Source organism: Eubalaena glacialis, chromosome 17 (genome assembly GCF_028564815.1).
Source record: "Eubalaena glacialis isolate mEubGla1 chromosome 17, mEubGla1.1.hap2.+ XY, whole genome shotgun sequence".
Lineage (NCBI taxonomy): Eukaryota > Metazoa > Chordata > Mammalia > Artiodactyla > Balaenidae > Eubalaena > Eubalaena glacialis.
Window position 1 is genome coordinate 2,655,394 of NC_083732.1, and position 18,556 is coordinate 2,673,949.

The 18,556-nt window shown below is 43.8% G+C and overlaps 1 protein-coding gene across 1 annotated transcript in view; it reads right to left on the reverse strand.

The window, feature by feature from the left end:
- The window catches only part of ST18 (ST18 C2H2C-type zinc finger transcription factor), a 64,531-nt gene that overhangs the window by 15,183 nt on the left and 30,792 nt on the right, over positions 1 to 18,556 (reverse strand). The window contains exons 10-13 of the mRNA XM_061172247.1: positions 15,764 to 16,009; positions 8,910 to 9,025; positions 3,376 to 3,438; positions 2,563 to 2,631 (exon numbers count right to left, since the gene is read on the reverse strand). Coding sequence (XP_061028230.1) covers positions 2,563 to 2,631; positions 3,376 to 3,438; positions 8,910 to 9,025; positions 15,764 to 16,009 — 494 coding nt within the window. The remainder of the gene's footprint in view (positions 1 to 2,562; positions 2,632 to 3,375; positions 3,439 to 8,909; positions 9,026 to 15,763; positions 16,010 to 18,556) is intronic.

Below are 18,556 nucleotides of genomic sequence, written 5' to 3' on the forward strand. Positions count from 1 at the left end.
CCACCTTAAAAGGTCTTGTGGAAACTCTACCAATAACTCTGACTGACAATCAACCATTAAATTTGGAGTCAGGGGAGTGAAGGCGGAAGGAGATTCCAATTCTACTTAGAATGCTAATTAGGAGCAGGGTTTCAAATACACTTGAATGCAAAAATATACAGAGATTCTCACTCTTTTGTTGTCTTAAAAAATGCCAGATACTAATAAAAATGCAGAGGTGGGCTTCCCTGGTGGCACAGTGGTTAAGAGCCTACCTGCCAATGCAGGGGACACGGGTTCGATCCCTGGTCCAGGAAGATCCCACATGCCGCAGGGCAACTAAGCCCGTGTGCCACAACTACTGAGCCTGCGCTCTAGAGCCCACGAGCCACAACTACTGAGCCCATGAGCCACAACTACTGAGCCTGTGAGCCACAACTACTGAGCCTGTGAGCCACAAATACTGAGCCTGTGCTCTAGAGCCCGCGAGCCACAACTACTGAGCCCACGAGCCACACTACTGAGCCTGCGAGCCACAACTACTGAGCCTGTGCTCTAGAGCCCGTGTGCCACAACTACTGAGCCTGTGAGCCACAACTACTGAGTCTGCGCTCTAGAGCCCATGAGCCACAACTACTGAGCCCGCACGCCACAACTACTGAAGCCCGCGCGCCTAGAGCCCGTGCTCTGCAACGAGAAGCCACCGCAATGAGAAGCCCGTGCACCGCAACGAAGAGTAGCCCCTGCTCGCCACAACTAGAGAAAGCCCACGCGCAGCAACAAAGACCCAACGCAGCCAAAAGTAAAAAAGTATAAATAAAATAAATAAATAAATAAATTTATAAAAAAAAAAAAACGCAGAGGCTGTCATAAAATGTTTGCTTTCCTGAAAGTTCTTGTAGACAAGGTCATTGTTATTATTTCACTTGTATGCCCACCCGGGTTCAGATTTCTACTAAAACAAGAGTTTGAGAAAGATAATAATCCAAAGAAGAATGTGAACACTATTCCTTTTCTTAAACTGTAACCCACTGAACTTTCACAGAAATTCTTTCATATTCAACCTTGAGGCGGAACATAGGGAGTGAATGCTTTTCTTGAAGGAAATATGAAATCTGCATACATCTCTTCGAGCTAACCAGAGAACCCTGCAATGATTCTCTAATCAAACATTTAGAGATTTAATATGTACTCTATACTGTAGGAAAGGCTCAGATGCTATTAATATTTTTAGTAAAATAGTGGTTTACTAGCATATTGCAATTCTGGAAAAGTCTATGCCAAAAAAACCTTGTTTTGAAATTCTCCCTGCATATCCAAACAAGAGGTCAATGAAATGTCCCCTTTTCTTTTTGTACAGAAAAAACCACAAAGATGTTACTTATTAGGTGGCTGTATAAAGCAGGTAAGTACTGAACATTGTTATAGAACCACTCAATCTACATGTTTTCAATGTATTATCCACATTTTTTTCTAGAAATAATGTTTAGAGAAAATACTTAGGAGAACTGATAGCTATTTTTAAGATACGGCAATATAGAAGTTCAGAGCAATTGAGTAAGATTGAGTGAGTATGCCTAGCTCTTCTCTCCTTTCAATCGGCTAATAAGTCTCCACTTCACATCCTTACATTTCAATCTAGAAAAATAGTAGCCAATAAAATGATTTCTAGAATCTACACTGACACTATCAATTGTACACTCACTTTGTATATTTTAGAGTTGTCTTTACTATTCATGGTACTAAAATTCTGAATTTTTATACCTGTTTAATATCACATCTTGTTTCATAAACTTTTTTTGGATAATTTTTAGATAAATTTTAAACAAGTTAAAAAATGGAAATACTAACAAAATATTAAGAAGATATATTCTCCGAAATTTTACCTGTAATTTAGACACCAAGTGTTAATTCTACTATTTACACAAATATTATTTTATCACTAGACTTAGTAACACTGATTTTTCCTAAAATGTTATGTGCAAATGCATTCTGTTAATTTTGCTTAATGTTAGTCTTCACCTTTTCTAAATGTATGCCTTATTATATTTTTAAAGGGTAAAAAGTGGATTATAACTTTTTATTAGTCTACATGTATTATAACAACACATGAAAATAACAAGTGAGAAGTTTGGGATAAAAGAAGATAATAGTAGGAAAAATAAAATCAGTCAACAAAAGTCAATATACGTGTGACTTTGAGATCCTGTAGACAAGGTGAAAATGAGCCAGAATTGTATGTCGCCCCCAAAAGTGAAAGGCTGTCGTATGATTCAAAATGCCCACAAGGCAAAGTACTGTGCAGTTTCCCTAAAGTCAGAAGATGAAAATGCTGGCCATACCCTCCTAGGTGTGATTAGTATACACGTTCTGAAAGTAACAGAGAAAAGGTGTCATAGGTGTTTAACATCATTGCTTTTAAAAACATTGTAAAATACAAGCCCTCCAAGGCCAGCTAATTAACTAAACTAAATTACAGTGATTTGGTTTCAGCTGTTTGAGTTTTTGGTGAGAGAGCGTGTGGTCGTAATTTACTTAGGTGCCGTCTGCCCCTGGTTAGGGCCACCCTGGCCGGACACTTACTTGAGTTCCTGTGAGTTGGCCGCCATGAGGGATTTCAGAGTCTTATCTGCCAAAGGACATCCAGAAACACTGAAGAGGGAGGAGAAAGCAAAAACAGAGACACACGCGCTGACACGTGCAGGCCCGACTCGGGGGCAGCCTGAGCTGGTGAACACATGTTCAATCCACCGACGGGGTTTGGGAAAAAGTCTGAACCTGGCTTTGCTGCTCTAGCCAGACCAGGCTTTGGGCACCTTGACTACTTGTCACAGATTCTGGTTTGCTATTTACCAAACCAGGGGCTTTAGCCCAGCGAGACCCCCGGTTCCAGTGATGACTGACCCAGAGAACCCTCCCTCTGCATCCCGAGGGATGGTGCTCAGAGGTTAAGGCCCTGCCCAGAGGGAGAGCGAATCACATGGGTGACACAGGTGGGAGGAAGGGCCGAGCACAGCCTCTGCGCTGCTGTCCCTCCAACCCTTTACTGAAGCCTCCCACGGCGTAAAAGGTCAGTTCGGGTCACTGCTGTCCTACCTGGGTTTCACTTGAGTCCTAAAGCTAGACAGGACCCGAGCCTGACATGAGCTCTAACTTCTGGGTTGTAGCCTGGATCATAGATCAGAAAACCATTTTTGACCAGAGAAGTACACTTTCTTTACAATATAAGCAAAAAGACTGAAGACTTAGCTTTATTTCTGAAAAACGAAACGAACCAAAACCCCAACTAACTCAGTCTCCAACTCCCGATCCAGATAATATCTTTCTAGAGGGGGTGAGGGTGAGTCCTTAAGGAGGACAGATGAGGAACGCCTAAGCGAGAAGGTGGGGAGCTACCTGCGATGAGACGCATAGTTGCCCGTGACGTGGCCACTCCCGTCGCATCCTGGCGTTGGACAGCTGGGTCAATAAAAACATAGAATCAGGGTCAGGTGCGTTCACGGATGCACTTGCTCTGTCTGACTGGGTATGAGGTAGCTTCTCTTTTCAAGACCAGTTAACACATATGGGACGTGCAGAAGCTAATGAACTAAAGATGTAGATTATATAAGGACCAGCAGACGAGACAAGAGGAAACCGGCATGATCCTGAGTTATTAGTTTCCAGCATCACATCAGCTCTCTGATTCAGATGATGTAGAAGAGTGATGTAACAGTCAGTGGTGTTCTATTTCTTTGAAAATATGAGTTATAAAACATAAATATTAAAAACCCATGCTTTATCATGATAGCCGCTCTTAGGTACCAATTATATCACAGATTTCAGAAAGGAATTTTTGTGACTTTTTTTTAAAGAAAAAGATAACAGAGTAACCTCATAAACATGTTAGAAAACACCTGAAAAAGAAGGTCTTTGAAAATACTACATATGGCTGAAATGTAAACTGACATTTTAGACGGGACAGTTGCTGATAGTACAGAAATAGTTACGAAGTTTAGTTAATAAAGCTTGTGATCAGTTTCATCCAAAGTTTTGAACCCAGCAAAGACAATCAGGAATTAACCACCTAAGCAGTAGGCTCTCCAGGCTGTCTGCCCAAGACCGGAGTCTGTCCCGGGCACTTCATTTATCTCAGGAGCTGGTCACATTCTGTGCATCTTATGTGTGTTTTAAAAATAATGAAAGTGGATAGTTATCCTGAGCAGTTTTGCTGCCAGAGTTAACAGATTCCTTGGTTTCTCAGCCATTTATTTCCCTCTGACGCTGCTTGAAAGTTGCTGGTGTGAGGTAAGCAGATTGACCCCAGCGCACTCGGTGGTCTTTGTGTCGGTGCCACTAATCAGGGGAAACATCAGCTATGTCACTCGTGCTTTCTGATGTTTTCGGCACCCTGCCTAACGTGAAGGCTCACCCACGTGTGGGATGCAGACTCTGCCTCTTTAAAGGGGCATCTGGGGATAGACTGATGACATCCAAGATTTCTGAAATGTCACCTTCTCAGTATTTTTTTCCCTGTGAGCTACTTTGCAATCATTCTCAGGTACTCTAAAGAAACTGCAAGAGTTAGAGCCTCTTCATCTCTCAGAGGGATGCGCGATTATCAGAGCTTGATCCGAGCTGAGCCAACCAGCTCTTTGCCCACCACCTTCCTAGATGGAACCTCAGGAAGGAAAATGCGGAAGCTACAAATATATGTAAATGAGTAAAGAAAAAAAAGAACAATGACTAACATCTGAGCCGAGTTATCTTGCAAGTGCCATTCACCCGCTAAACAGAGAAACAATCTTTTCTGATAATTACACAGCTAGAATATTCAGAGCGTGAGAGATGGGTTACAGTGCCCTGGGAATTCCTAACTTTGGAAATACATCGCCACCTGGTGTGCCAAAATAGATTTGCATTTATTTTATTTTACTTTAAATTTCATTTCTATTTTTAAATTATTCCTATTAATACCACCAGGAGAGGCAAAGTGCCAATGATTTTTAAACCAGACAGTTATAAATTACTTAGGAAGTATAATGATAAAGTGTGCATTTAAATAGTGGCTATTTTGTTTCAGCTTTGTGGTATAAAGAGGTCAAGGAATAAAGCCAAGATTGAAGGGGGCGAGGTAGTGGGAAAAGATCCTGTTTTGGATCCTGACGGCTGGCTTAATTTACAGATCTTCAATGAGAAATCTTGTACAATAACGTGTGCAGATCCCAGTTGGGTGATATATTCTGGAAAGATTTGCAGATGAAAGTATCACAACTTAGAGAAAGGAAACTAGCTAGTTCCCTCAGTAAGTGGCACTCAAACTCTAAGCAAATTCATGTTGATCAATGACATCAAAAAGTCCTATTTTAGCCAAACAGTTTCTGGTAAGCAATTAAGGTGCATTTATCTGTTAGAAGCATAAAACAAAGCATAATAAGGACAGGGTGAAACTGTAAAGCAGTGAGACATTTACAGAACCAGTGTGTGACACAGGTGTGTAAAAGTACGTGGTACCCACCCAAGTGCTCCCCTGTGCCGAAATGAGCGGAAAACCACGAGGCCTCTAGAGAGCCAATTTCCTAGGAATTCATGACTATATTCCAAAAATTGTTCACCATCTTTTTGGAGCCCTTTCTCTTTGCACCAATGAGAAGTGCCCATTACAAAATAATCACACTTCATTTTTCTGTCCAAAATGGTGATGCAGGTTAATTACCAGTTTTTTACACTTCATTTAGCTTGGAACGACTCTGGAAATTTCCAAAATCTACCTTCAAAGGATAAACATTGGCCCTTTTGGAAGATATTTGATATAATATGCAGAAACAAAATCCATACAAAGATTTTAGAAACTTGACTAGCAGGCCCACGGCAGCCTTAACACGGCTGCTCCAGGTCACCTCCCAGAGGGCGCAGTGCTTGGTGACGTGCAGCTCTGGTACGTGGGCCCTACATCATCAGGAAATGTTAACCTCCTAAGAGAACATCATGCTCGAGGCAGCAATGTCTGCCCACGAAATCCTTAAGGAATGCAGCATATCCGTTTATTTAAAAATCACTCGACCATAAAAAGAAACGAAATTGAGTTATCTGTAGTGAGGTGGATGGACCTAGCGGCTGTCAGAGTGAAGTAAGTCAGAAAGAGAAAAACAAATACCATATGCTAACACACATATATGGAATCTTAAAAAAAAATGGCTCTGAAGAACCTAGGGGCAGGACAGGAATAAAGACGCAGACGTAGAGAATGGACTTGAGGACAAGGGGAGGGGTAAGGGGAAGCTGGGAGGAAGTGAGAGAGTGGCATGGACATGTATATGCTACCAAATGTAAAACAGGTAGCTAGTGGGAAGCAGCTGCACAGCACAGGGAGATCAGCTCGGTGCTTTGTGACCACCTAGAGGGGTGGGATAGGGAGGGTGGGAGGGAGATGCAAGAGGGAGGGGATATGGGGATATATGTATATGTATAGCTGATTCACTTTGTTATACAGCAGCAACTAACACACCATTGTAAAGCAATTATACTCCAATAAAGATGTTAAAAAAAAAATCGCTCGAGGGCTTCCTTGGTGGCGCAGTGGTTGGAAATCCGCCTGCCAATGCAGGGGACACGGGTTCGTGCCCCGGTCCGGGAGGATCCCACATGCCGCGGAGCGGCTGGGCCCGTGAGCCACAACTGCTGAGCCTGCGCGTCTGGAGCCTGTGCTCCCCAACGGGAGAGGCCGCGACAGTGAGAGGCCCGCGCACCGCGATGAAGAGTGGCCCCCGCTCGCCGCAACTGGAGAAAGCCCTTGCACGGAAACGAAGACCCAACACAGCCATAAATAAATAAATAAATAAATAAATTTATAAAAAAAAAAAATCACTCGAGTGTGGACAGGACAGACTGATGCTGGACCGGGGTCTTCTGATCGACAGCTTCTGTGTGCAGGGCCTGTGCAGCGTCTGAGGTGTGTCCCTGTCAATGGGGAAACGAGCGGCAGTGCAGTGGTACCAGGGACCCGCGCGGGGACGTGGAAGCAGCAACCTCAGTGGCAGGAACAGCCTGCCCTCCTGCAGGCTGAAAGGCGGCGGGCGCAGCGGGGCTGGGAAGGGGGGGCCACAGCAGCCGGGACGGCCTCTCGGGTGGGTGACACGTGGGGGAAGAGCTGAGGAGGGGAGGGCGGCCCCGCAGAGATCGGTGGGCGGAGCATTCTGCTCAGGAGAGGGCGCTTAATCTATTTTAGTAGAAAAAGGTAAACGTACTTTTATGCTGGGGGATTCAGAAGAGAGGGTACAGATGCCAGGGCCTAAGTGCAAGGGTACCTCTTTGCTAGAAACTCTCATTAACTGGTAGCTTTAAATGTACTTGGGTAAGAATATACATGAATGTTTAATCACTTTCCTATGGAAAAGATTTTCTTGCATGTCACTCACTCACTCCCGGCAACCACCCCGCCGGGACTACACTATCTGCTGAGGATATAAATGCCCCAAAGCCACGGTTCCCGCCTTGCCTTTGCCTGAAAGCCCTCCCTCTCCCTGTCCCCTCCCTCCCTCAGTGTCCACCCTGATGTCTCCATGTCCCCCGCACAGTGGTGACCGGCAGATGAGGAGGAAGGCGGCCAGGACGGCCTCTGTCCCGGCGGCAGCCCAGGTGAACTCACACCCGTAAGCAAGCTGTGTGAGCCACACTCTAAACTCCAACAGCCCCCAGTCAGAGATCCTCGGGGCGAAAAAGGAATAAGGGTGTGCGAGCTGGGCTCAGGCCACACTCCGAGTTAATGTCCCTGCATCATTTGGCGGCACGTCCCTCGCACCCAGCTCTGCCCCCTGCCCCCCGTTCCCGCCGTGCGTCCCCCCGCTGGCTGGCCTCCCTTATTCCCGAGACCCACTCTCCTGGGGTTTGTCCTGCCTTTTCTGCTTTAACCTCTTTGAACTTGCCGTGGCATCTGAAACCATCAAAGGCCCAGGTGGGAGTTTTCTGAGCTCTCAGCTCCCATGACCATCACTTTCCTCTTCCTCCTCCTCCTCCTTCTCCTCGGCCCCAGGTCTTTATTCTTTGTGGGCTTCTTTTTCCCTGTCAGGTCCCAGCAGGATGTGTGCCCTCGAATTCTGGGACGGGCACTCTGTCCCCTTCCTTGTATACATCTTCCCTGGAGGCCCCATCTCCCAGGCCACACCTCACGATCTCACGTCTGCATCTCTAGTCAACATTTCAGATGATCTTCCTGACCCCAGACGGTCCCCACGCGCACCCGGCCTCTGAAGAATTCTGCACACTGCTTCTCCTAGGATACCCCAGCCCTAGTGCACTTTTCTGCTCAAACACCCTGTGGCTTGTTCACGCGAAACCTGGCCATCTTCTCAGGGCCCTCGTCCTGCTCTCTCTCTCTCTCTCTCTCTCTCTCTCTCCAGGTCACCTGGTCCTGGGGCTCAGCTTGGGGCCTCCTGCTCCGGATGACCAGGCCTGTCTCAGAACCCACTGCAGCTTGACTAGTACTTCCTGCCCTGTCCTTTCAACTTCTGAGTCACAGAACTCCTTGAGAATGTGACGAAAACCATGAACCCCCTTCCCAAATAACACTCTGCAGTAAGTTTTGTGAGTCTGTAGACTCCCTGAAGCCCTGACTTGACGCCAATGAGGTCAGTGGGTGTTAGATTAAGATCTTCTGATCAGAATATAAACATTTCTAATTGTTTTACATGTTTTGTTTTTCAGTCGATTAGACTTTTAATTCTCTTAGCATGAGATCATTTTTTTCATAATCAGGTACATTTTTTTCATAATCCTCTTAGTTCTGAGCATAGGTCTAGGTATATACAGAACATTTAACTACCAACTGGTTGAAATTGCCCTAAAACATTCGCAAAGTCAGCTCCATAAGCCAAGGCGTTATTCATTACTCAAGGTTTTGAATTGGCGTCTCCGTTCTAGAACCACAGAGTAAGCCATTCCAGATGACTTACGTGATTAGTTCTTTCTTGAGATCTCTTGCGTGGAGCTTGGGTTTAGGGCTTGGTATGGAGGCCTCTCCAGGGAACTTCTTTTCCTCTAAATTTTCTAGAGAGCTCACTGGGTCTTTCTGAAAAAAAAAAAAAAAAAAAAAACAGAAGCACACAGGGCATTAGGAAACCCTGGAAAGACAACTGTATTTGAAGTCATTGGGGTCAAATCTGAGTTTTGGCTTAAAGACTTAGATGACATCCCTCATCGGATTTGTACACAAAATAAATAAGATAATGAGTATAAGGGTAGATCTGGACTGCTATGGACATTTATGCTCGGTGAAGAATGAGAAATTATAACTCATGGGCACACCTTTAGAAAGTTTGCATTTTGGCAAATATAACTACGGAGGTATTTCTTGAGCTATGTAAATAAGTTAATATTTTAATATATTTCAAGTTTTACAGTGTAGCAAACATTTCCTAGAGAACATAGGAAGAGTTCTTTATGCATACAGCAGTCATTGGTAAAACACAAGAAACACTGCAAAAAATGAATCCACGAATTTTTAAACAGAGAAGGAAGAAGTAAATTTAGGTTAGTAGAATGTCCTTTCTGATAAGCAAATAATTAAGATTTAAATTGTTTGTATAAATATGTAATCACTGAGTCCACAATATCTAGGAAACATTTAGTTTGATTTTTCTGGATAATTGCTTTTAGTCTCACATCACTTCCTGTTTTTCTTAAATTACCTCTTTTGCTAAGTTGGTATTTTGTAATGGTTTTACTCATTGGATGGAATTTCTTGTTGGATTATCACTAATTTTCATGGCCTTATTTTAAGCTTAGTACTGCTCCTGATTTCATAAGGAAATCTCATTGATCCTTTCAAATCATTTATTTACCATCTGATATAGTATCTTACAGAAAACTAATGATGGTTTTATTCAGTCACATAATTAGCTTACTTGTATCATTAAGTTTATATCCAGTAAATATAATACGTTCTGGATTTAATATTAAAATCAGATAAACTAATATAAAAAAACTGTCTCCTAAATCTCAAAAGTATTGATCCATTTAAGGTGAGAAAACAATTTTGAGTTATTCAAGGTAAATCTCATTTAAATCAAATGAATATGAAATTGCAAGGGCAAATACAATTTTAATAATCCTAAGTCTATACCCAAAATCAATGGAAAAACAAAATCCCTGGATTTTCCCAACCAAAGAAAAATTCTAAGCCTTCATCTCAGTCATAAAGGCAAATGCAATTTCTTTCATTAATTACTTGGATAACAGTTCAATCAATTATTTTACATAGGACCATACAGTGGTAAATACATTTACACGACCTCAAGTAACATTATCTTCAGACCAAATTAATAAAACCTGGTTTGGTCTAATTTCTTCTTTCATATTATTTTTAATGCTGAGTATTCCATTTTATATTATTGATTACTGTTTGAAAATAGTAGCAGATAATAATACACCACTGAAAAATAAAGACAAATAGGTGTTTGATGATAGTTGTCTACTAAGGTAGAAGAGAAGGGCTATTTTAATGCTGCTTCCGTGGAATCTATAGAAAAGAAGTGAATTATGCTTATCCTTTTCACGTTTCACAGTGTAAATGCCTAAAGCGAAGCATTAGCACTCCCTTCCATTTCATTTGGCGCTACCTGGATTCAGCCCGGGTGGTGTTTTCCATTATAATTTACAAACGCCTTGGCCTTTTGAAAGTAGATACAAATGATAAATCCAATTCTGTCTCAGTGTGGAACAGCTTTTGTTTTTCTGTTCAGATGCTGAATTTTTCACAAAAATGGCATAAAGTGAAAAAGAGCTATTTTATTATTTTCTTTGTGATGAACAAGAGCAAAGTATCTCTAAGGAGGCGTGTACATGTACAGGTGAACACATAAAGGTCATTAGCTGTTGTTTGTTGAATCTGCACATTATGGAAGACAAGGGAATAAGGGATTTTGAAAGAAATGGTCAACTATGAAAGTTTAACTTATTTGACTCAAATGCATTCAAAATTCATGCTTGCAGAATATATGGTATTTAACTTAGCACAGTAGTATGTGGTGATGTTTCAATAGGATAATTTTATTGGATATGACCTTTTAAATATTTTGTAACTTCTTTTAAAAACTATGGACTCTTGGGTGTGTGATTGCATTATGAAATAATTGTCTTTTTCCCCTTTTTTTTTTCCTCAGCATTCTACCTCTAGAAGCTTGCAGAGAGCACAGGTATTAAAATACAGGTGACCGTCACTATAAGAATGCTTAATTTTGTTACAGAAGCATTTTATATTGGATAAACTCCTAAATAGCACACCATAAAAATATGTCAACATCATTTGTCAGAATTTTTTCAACATTTAAAGTATCATTTTGAAAATAATAAATTTATATTGGGGAGACATAAAGAGAAAATGTGGCATACATATATGTGTGTGTTTAGAGAGTATATGGGTGCAATGAAATTCCTTTAATGCACAGATAGAAGTTTATATAGATTTCAGTAAAGACCAGAACATAATGGGAACATGAATAACAGATAATAGCATCTGGCACTTTTAACATTTGAAGCCCTGAAATCTTTGGAGAACTGACAGTTGAATGAAACTGACAGCCCTAGTTATTTCTCAGCATTTTCCTTTCGAGATAGTTTGAGTTTTTTCCAGATTCAGGAGTTTTTTTTTAGAGGGCATCTGGACAGGCTATTTCACTGAGAGAGACAGACAATATTTTCTGAAAATTACCACCAAAATTAAGCAACTGTTGTGCATATGAACTAGATAACAATGAATTGGAAATAATCGCCCAGTTTCTGGTTGTGGGTACGGGTGTGAGTCTCGTGTGGGATGTGCGGGGCTGGGGAGGTGGGAACAGCCCACGTTCACAGAGCACCGCCGGGGCCCCGAGCAGCGTCTCTGCAGAGCTCACGGGAAGGACAGCCAGGACCATCCGTCCCTGGTTTGTGTGGTCACGTGGGGTCACGTCCTGTAACCGGGCTCAGGGGCTCTGGTCCTGCCATCCTGAGAAGCACCAAAACCACTGAGGTCTCCAGCACACACCTGGCCAAGTACCACTGCTTCATCATTCTCTTTTTTCTTTCCTTCCTGCTTTTTCTCAATATTTCCTAGCTGTCTCCATTTTCGCGTGTACTTTTTTCTTTTCCTTTTCTCCATTTTCTCCCTCTCCCTTTTCTTCATTTTAGGGAAGCCCAGGCCCATTACTTATTTTCTATATGACCAAAGAACAAAAACTTTACCCCAGCAAGCCTCAATTTTCTCCTCTAGAAACTTTGATAATAATCCTGCTTTTCAGAATTGTTAGGATAATGAGACGCTGTTTATAAAGATCTTGAATCTTTATTCTTACTCGACATGGCCTCCCTCTGCTACCTTCCCAACGAGGACATTGAATACAATCTACTTTTTCAAAATAATAACTATCGAGTATCACATTTTTCATTTAGGGATTCAGAACAAAATGTGAAAAATACTCTCTATTGGTAAATTACCTTGGCACAGAGGAAGGCACAAAGAACAAGGGTGAGAAACTGCCCCAGGAGTTACAGGGGTTCAGAAGCACCTTTGTGTGTGTCCCCGTGGGGACAGCGCCCCAGCAATGAACCACCCACGTTCAGACCGTGACAATAGGCATTAGGCTTAAACCATATTTTGTCAACTCAAACCTAGTGCAAGCACTTGGACTCCAAGAACTCAGCTGCTGTCTCCAAAGTCGTCTTTGTTGCCCTCAGTAACACTGAATTTCCACTTAGCTTGTCAATTCCAGACGTCAGAATACTTAGGTTGCCATTTGTAGCAGTGAGTCTACACTATCAGACCCGAAGGAGGTAAGCCATCCTGGAAGGAGCAGAAATCTAATCTAAACAGATCATCTTCCCCATGATTTTGCTGGCACGTTGAACACTGTCACAGGTCCGTAAGCCTTAGACAGGAGCGTACTCCAGCTGAATCCATAAAGCCACCCGGATGAATCCACACGTTTTGATAAAGAGAGAATATTTGTCATGAGACTGAATTTTCTGGCGATCTGAGGGATCAGAAGTACACACAAGGAGGTCCCTGAGGTGCTCACTAGACCCCCAAGCGGCAGGAGTGTCCCAGAATACGAGGGGTACCCTGTAGACATCGCTGCACAAACTTATAACCGATGTCAAATGACACAAGCACCCTGAAGGGGAAAAAGAACCCACTATGCTCCGTTACTGGTCGGGACTGGACCGGACGCCTGACTCTGTGTGAACAGAAAGGAGATTGCTTGTCAACGGTGACCTCAGCCTGTGTACAGCGGGCTCGCAGGGGTGAGGACAGAAAGTCTAAGCCCCCTGCACACAGCACCGAGACTCCCCAACACAGGGGCTTTCCTTCCAGCAGGATCATCCAAGAACAGGGACACCGTTATGCTTATCCGGAAGGGACCATCCTCTGTGCCACGTGCCTTTGACTGGACCTCCACCTCCAGGCCTCGTAACTGGGATTAGGTCCCCCTGTGGGGAGTGGAATAGGCCCGGTTGGCAATCGGGGGTCTCGTGGACCGGGGGCGTCCCCCGTCTCAGGAGCTGCTGTGCCGAATCAACAAACTTGCTCTCAGCCCACTCCCCCGCTTCCTGACTTCCATCTCAGACCCGCGTGCCGAGCGATCGCTAAGGCGAATACCGGCAGATTTCTGGATTGTACGATGACGTAAGTTAGGTGTAACTTCTGTGACTTTGTACAGCTGAAGCATCCGGGGATGTGGAAGAGGGCAGAGATGCACACTCACCGGTTCACAGTCACCACCTGAGGCGAAGCAGCTTCTTACATGTTGCAGGGTCAGTTTTATATTTATTAGAGTCAAATGTATATGATTTAAGAAACAGTTCTTCTAAAACAGTGTTATGATAGATTAACTAAGACCATCCCTAAATACTTGGGTGAATTTTTTTTTATAAATTTATTTATTTATTTATTTTTGGCTGCACTGGGTCTTCGTTGCTGCATGCGGGCTTTCTCTAGTTGTGGCGAGCGGGGGCTACTCTTCGTTGCGGTGCATGGGCTTCTCATTGCGGTGGCTTCTCTTGTTGCGGAGCACGGACTCTAGGCGCGCGGGCTTCAGTAGCTGTGGCACGTGGGCTCAGTAGTTGTGGCTCGCGGGCTCTAGAGCGCAGGCTCAGTAGTTGTGGCTCGTGGGTTCAGTAGTTGTGGCTCGTGGGCTCTAGAGCGCAGGCTCAGTAGTTGTGGCGCACGGGCTTAGTTGCTCCGCAGCATGTGGGATCTTCCGGACCAGGGCTCCAACCTGTGTCCCCTGCATTGGCAGATGGATCCTTAACCACTGCGCCACCAGGGAAGTTCTTGGGTGAATTTTTAAAAGCCAAGCAGAATGACAATGACTATACCCCGTATGGCAGACTCCAACCTGAAGCTGCCGCTGTGTCAGTCCCCCACCCTCCCCGTGATGGTGTGGCCAGTGGTGACGCAGAGCCTGCCTTGGGTCCTGGGGGCTCCTCCGGCCCTCCCGTCTACTCTGCGTGCCTGCTTAGCTACTCGCTGCTCCGTGAGCTTGGTTACAGGTCGGTCTTCCTACCAGACTGAGCACGCGTGTGGAGGAAGCATGTGCCAGGTGGTGCTGCATCCTCAGGACCGATCTTACTGCCTGGACGTGGGGATCACAGTGGAAGTGTGCGGAGGGAGGATGGGAGGGAGGGAAGGAAAGAAAGGGAACAGGAAACAACCCAATCTTGTCATCACTGCCATTGACATTGACTCATGCCCTGAGATGTTAAAGTAGATGCTAAAATCACACAAGGAACTATACTCAATATTATATAATAACCTATAAGGGAAAAGAATCTGAAAAAGAATCCATATACACACACACACACACACACACACACATACATATGTATAACTGAATCGCTGTGCTGTACCTGAAACTTACATGATATTGTAAATCAACTATACTTCAATAAAAAATAAAGCATATGCTAAATCAAATTAGTCTTCCACCAAAGTCTCTGAGCTTCACACAACTGAAAAAGGTGATGATGCACTTTCAAATGTCTATTTCAGTTCTTTAAACATGTCAACTGGCAAGTACCAACCACTTCCCTGACAAACAGAATCACCTACAGTAAAACTGGGGTCACATTTGCAATGTCACTGAGTCTAACCAGTGGAGGGTGTGGCCATGAACTCTTCTGAACGACACTGAGTCAAGGCTAATCAGACCCAGCTAGGGGGCTCCAACTGTGAGATCTGGGCTGATGAATTCCTGCACGGCCACAGTGTCTGGCTTCCAGGGGTGAAGCCACCTCCAAGGATAACCCAGCCCACAACTCTGGAGTTGCCATGGCTGAGACATCCCACGTCCACGATCAGTCCCCAGACCACGCCTCTGCACACAGGGATGCCAACACCATCCCTCCACGAAACCATGGAAGGGAATCTGACGAGATGCGTCCTTGCCCCCGGTTCGTTCTCGTGTTCCGGCATCCGGTGCAGAGCACACGGAGGCTGGCGGCTTGGTGTCGAGTGGCACCCTGCCCCTCACAGGCTGCGGTGTCCGAGGGAGAGATGACATCACCTCTCACGCAGCACACACTACTCAGCCATAATGGGGGTACAACGCACTCTAATGACATATTGTTTTAGGCAAGGGATGGGAAACGTTGGATTCATTTATAAATTCCTGCTGAAATTTAAAACCATCGTTTTACCAAAATCGAAAACAAGGTACAGAATTACGTATTATCTACACAGGATTGTGAGAATTAATCCAGGAGGAAAAAGCTGACCACACCCTCCGATCACGCTCCGTCTCAAGCTTATCGGCCGACATTGAAACAATACCTCTTTCTCCTCCTCTGTCTTCCCATGAGCTTTGCTATAGTTGATAGGCGTGTCCCAGCCCTCGTGATCACAGAGGGCCTGGTAGAAGGCGGCATTGACCAACAGGCTACTGGTTTTGAATGGGGAAGAGGAAGCAGTTGGAACAGAAGGGTTAGTGGAAGTTAGGGGTGCAGCTTTGTCCAGGATTCGGTTTTTTTTCATGCTTAAGTCCAATGTGCCATTTTCATCCACTTCTATCTCGGCTCCCTGGTATACAATAGGAAACAGAAAAACATTTAAGCAGTTTGCAGTGGTAGCCTAGCCATGTGGGCTTTTAAGGGATCATTTTAAATGCAAGCTTTTATGTAAGTATATCTGATTTTAAATCTAGCTTTCTGATTTGCTTTGGTTAATGTTCAATTCTTAGGCAGACTTTTCAGAGCAGCCCCATTAGTGAGCTTTGTGTTTCTGGGTTTAAACAAAGTAAGCCTAATATAAATAAGATCGTCCAAATACTAAATGTACTGGCTAAACCTGTTTTATCTTTTTTTTTTCCCCCCAAGTTTAGCTTTAAACCTTCCTTTCTAGTTTGCAGAATTATCACTCCCAATTCATCCTTTGAAGCATTAACACTTGAGTTTATAAAGAGGCACAATATTCTTCCCCCATCACAATATTAATCTAACGTGAAAAACATGCACAAATAACCAGCTGGAAGAGACGTTTTACTGGGAAATACGAGAACTATATTAGATTAGTATGAAAGTGACATTTTACCCTGGGTGCCTTGCGCCAGAAAAGCTTGGTTAACTCGTGGCGGGTGGGTTGGGAGAGGCGGGCAGTGTAAACCAAAGTTCCCCTGGGGGCCTGGAGTGGAGGTACCAGCTGTCACATGACAGGACGGGGCGGACGGCGGGGGTTAAGTTCTACAGTGAAAACTCCAGAATAAAGGTGATTCTTTTCCAGATACTCAGTATGAGACTTTAATTCTACCTCACGGCGTTTCTCTTCAGGAGACCTTTGGTTAAGCTTCGTTTTCTTTTTAAGGTTCAAGTGCCAACAAAGTCCCCATGTGCCCTGGACCTTCCACAACTCACGTGCCCGAGGATGGCGTGCATGGCCCTGAATCGTGAACACCGCCAGCCAGTAACTCCCAGAAGGCGGGCTGAATGAGCTCGTCACCCTCGCAAGTGGGTCAAATGAATACCTGAGCGGCATTGTCACTGTCATCCATCAATTCACAATTAGCTTCTGGACAATGTCTCTTCTCTTTTCCTTTTGGCCGGCAAAGCAGAAGTCTTCTCTGAATATGCTCCTAAGATCCCTGACGGTTACTTCCCAGGAGTTTATTTTAACTCCCCATTTACACTGCACCCACACCCCCTCCCCAGTGGTTCCCCCTGAGATGTGATCCACCGTAGCGACTGCCTGAGTTAAAAAATAAAAGCATCTCTTCTGTTTGCTTGTTTGACCTGCAAAGTTCCTATTCTCAATCTCTCAGCCTATGAGGTAGAAATGCTCTATTATATTTGTAGGAGGTAAATACACTTCTAATATATTTGTACTAAGATGTCTGGTCATATCTTTCTGTCCTTTTCAGTAAATAGTTTAATCTCCTGTGATAGTTTTAAGCCCTGAATTTCACAGTACAGCTTATCCGGGATAATAACTTAGTAACCACTACATCTTATGCCATCTGTATAATATCAAATACGTTTTTATACCAGCATTAATAAACCTTAGTTACAAAAATCCAAGATATTAACCATATCAGTGCTACGTGCTCTCTCCATGATACAATGTATTCTGCCAGGAGTACATCAAAGCAATTTTTGGCTTCAAAGCTGATACGTAACTATAGCAATGAAACAGAGCTATAGCTATCAAGTTTAATGGCCAATGTAAAGTAAAATGCTAAATATTGTAGTTGCTGACATTTTTCATTAAAAAAATAAAAAACTTGGGTTAAGACTGCACAACCAACATTCACATAAAATTCCAGACCTCTGTGACAGATGGCTTAGGAAAAAGGAGTCACGTGACTGGGCTGCAGTGTTTTATAGTGCAAAACCCATAAATAGTGCAGATTCGAGCTTGCTGAAAAAATACCAACTATTCCAAGACAACACTAATATATATTTTAGTTTTTACAGAAAAAAAAACTTCCAGTGAGTAAATTAAAAAATCGGAGATTCTCAGAGTTGTGATGGTCCTACATCTTGAGTAATCATGGGCTGATTGAAAAAAAAAAAATCACTCTTAATGTTTAAAAGAGGTGCTTTTCTGCACCCCGTGCCCCAGCCGGCTGCTCTGAGCACCTGACCGGGCTGGGGGGAGCAGGAGGCCGTGCGGGTACAGATGGGCTTTAAGTGAGCTCACAGATGTGTTCAACAATTACACACAGCACCAGGGAAGGGCCCCTTTCTGCCCGTGGATGGGTGGATCACACGTTTACTGCATGGATTTTATTCAGAGCAGTATCAACAGACATCACTTCTCTCTGTGCTTGAAACTCCAAATGGCAGGACAATGAGGGCGGGGTGGGAGAGGCGGCAGGAGGGGGAGGGAACGGCTCCACCCCGACACGGACGCCCAGCCCGACGCCTAATACGCTTATTTCATTAAAGGGCTGTTTTAGACCCTTGTTTTCATTATTTGAATTTTAAGCTTTTTGAGGCTGGTCTAACACTACTCATACACTTTCCAACTTAGGAGCGACATCAGTGACCATCTATTTCAGTTACTTTTGAGTTACAGATGCTACCTGTAATAATACAGATGTATTTATTCATGAAATGACTGAGAAAGCACACA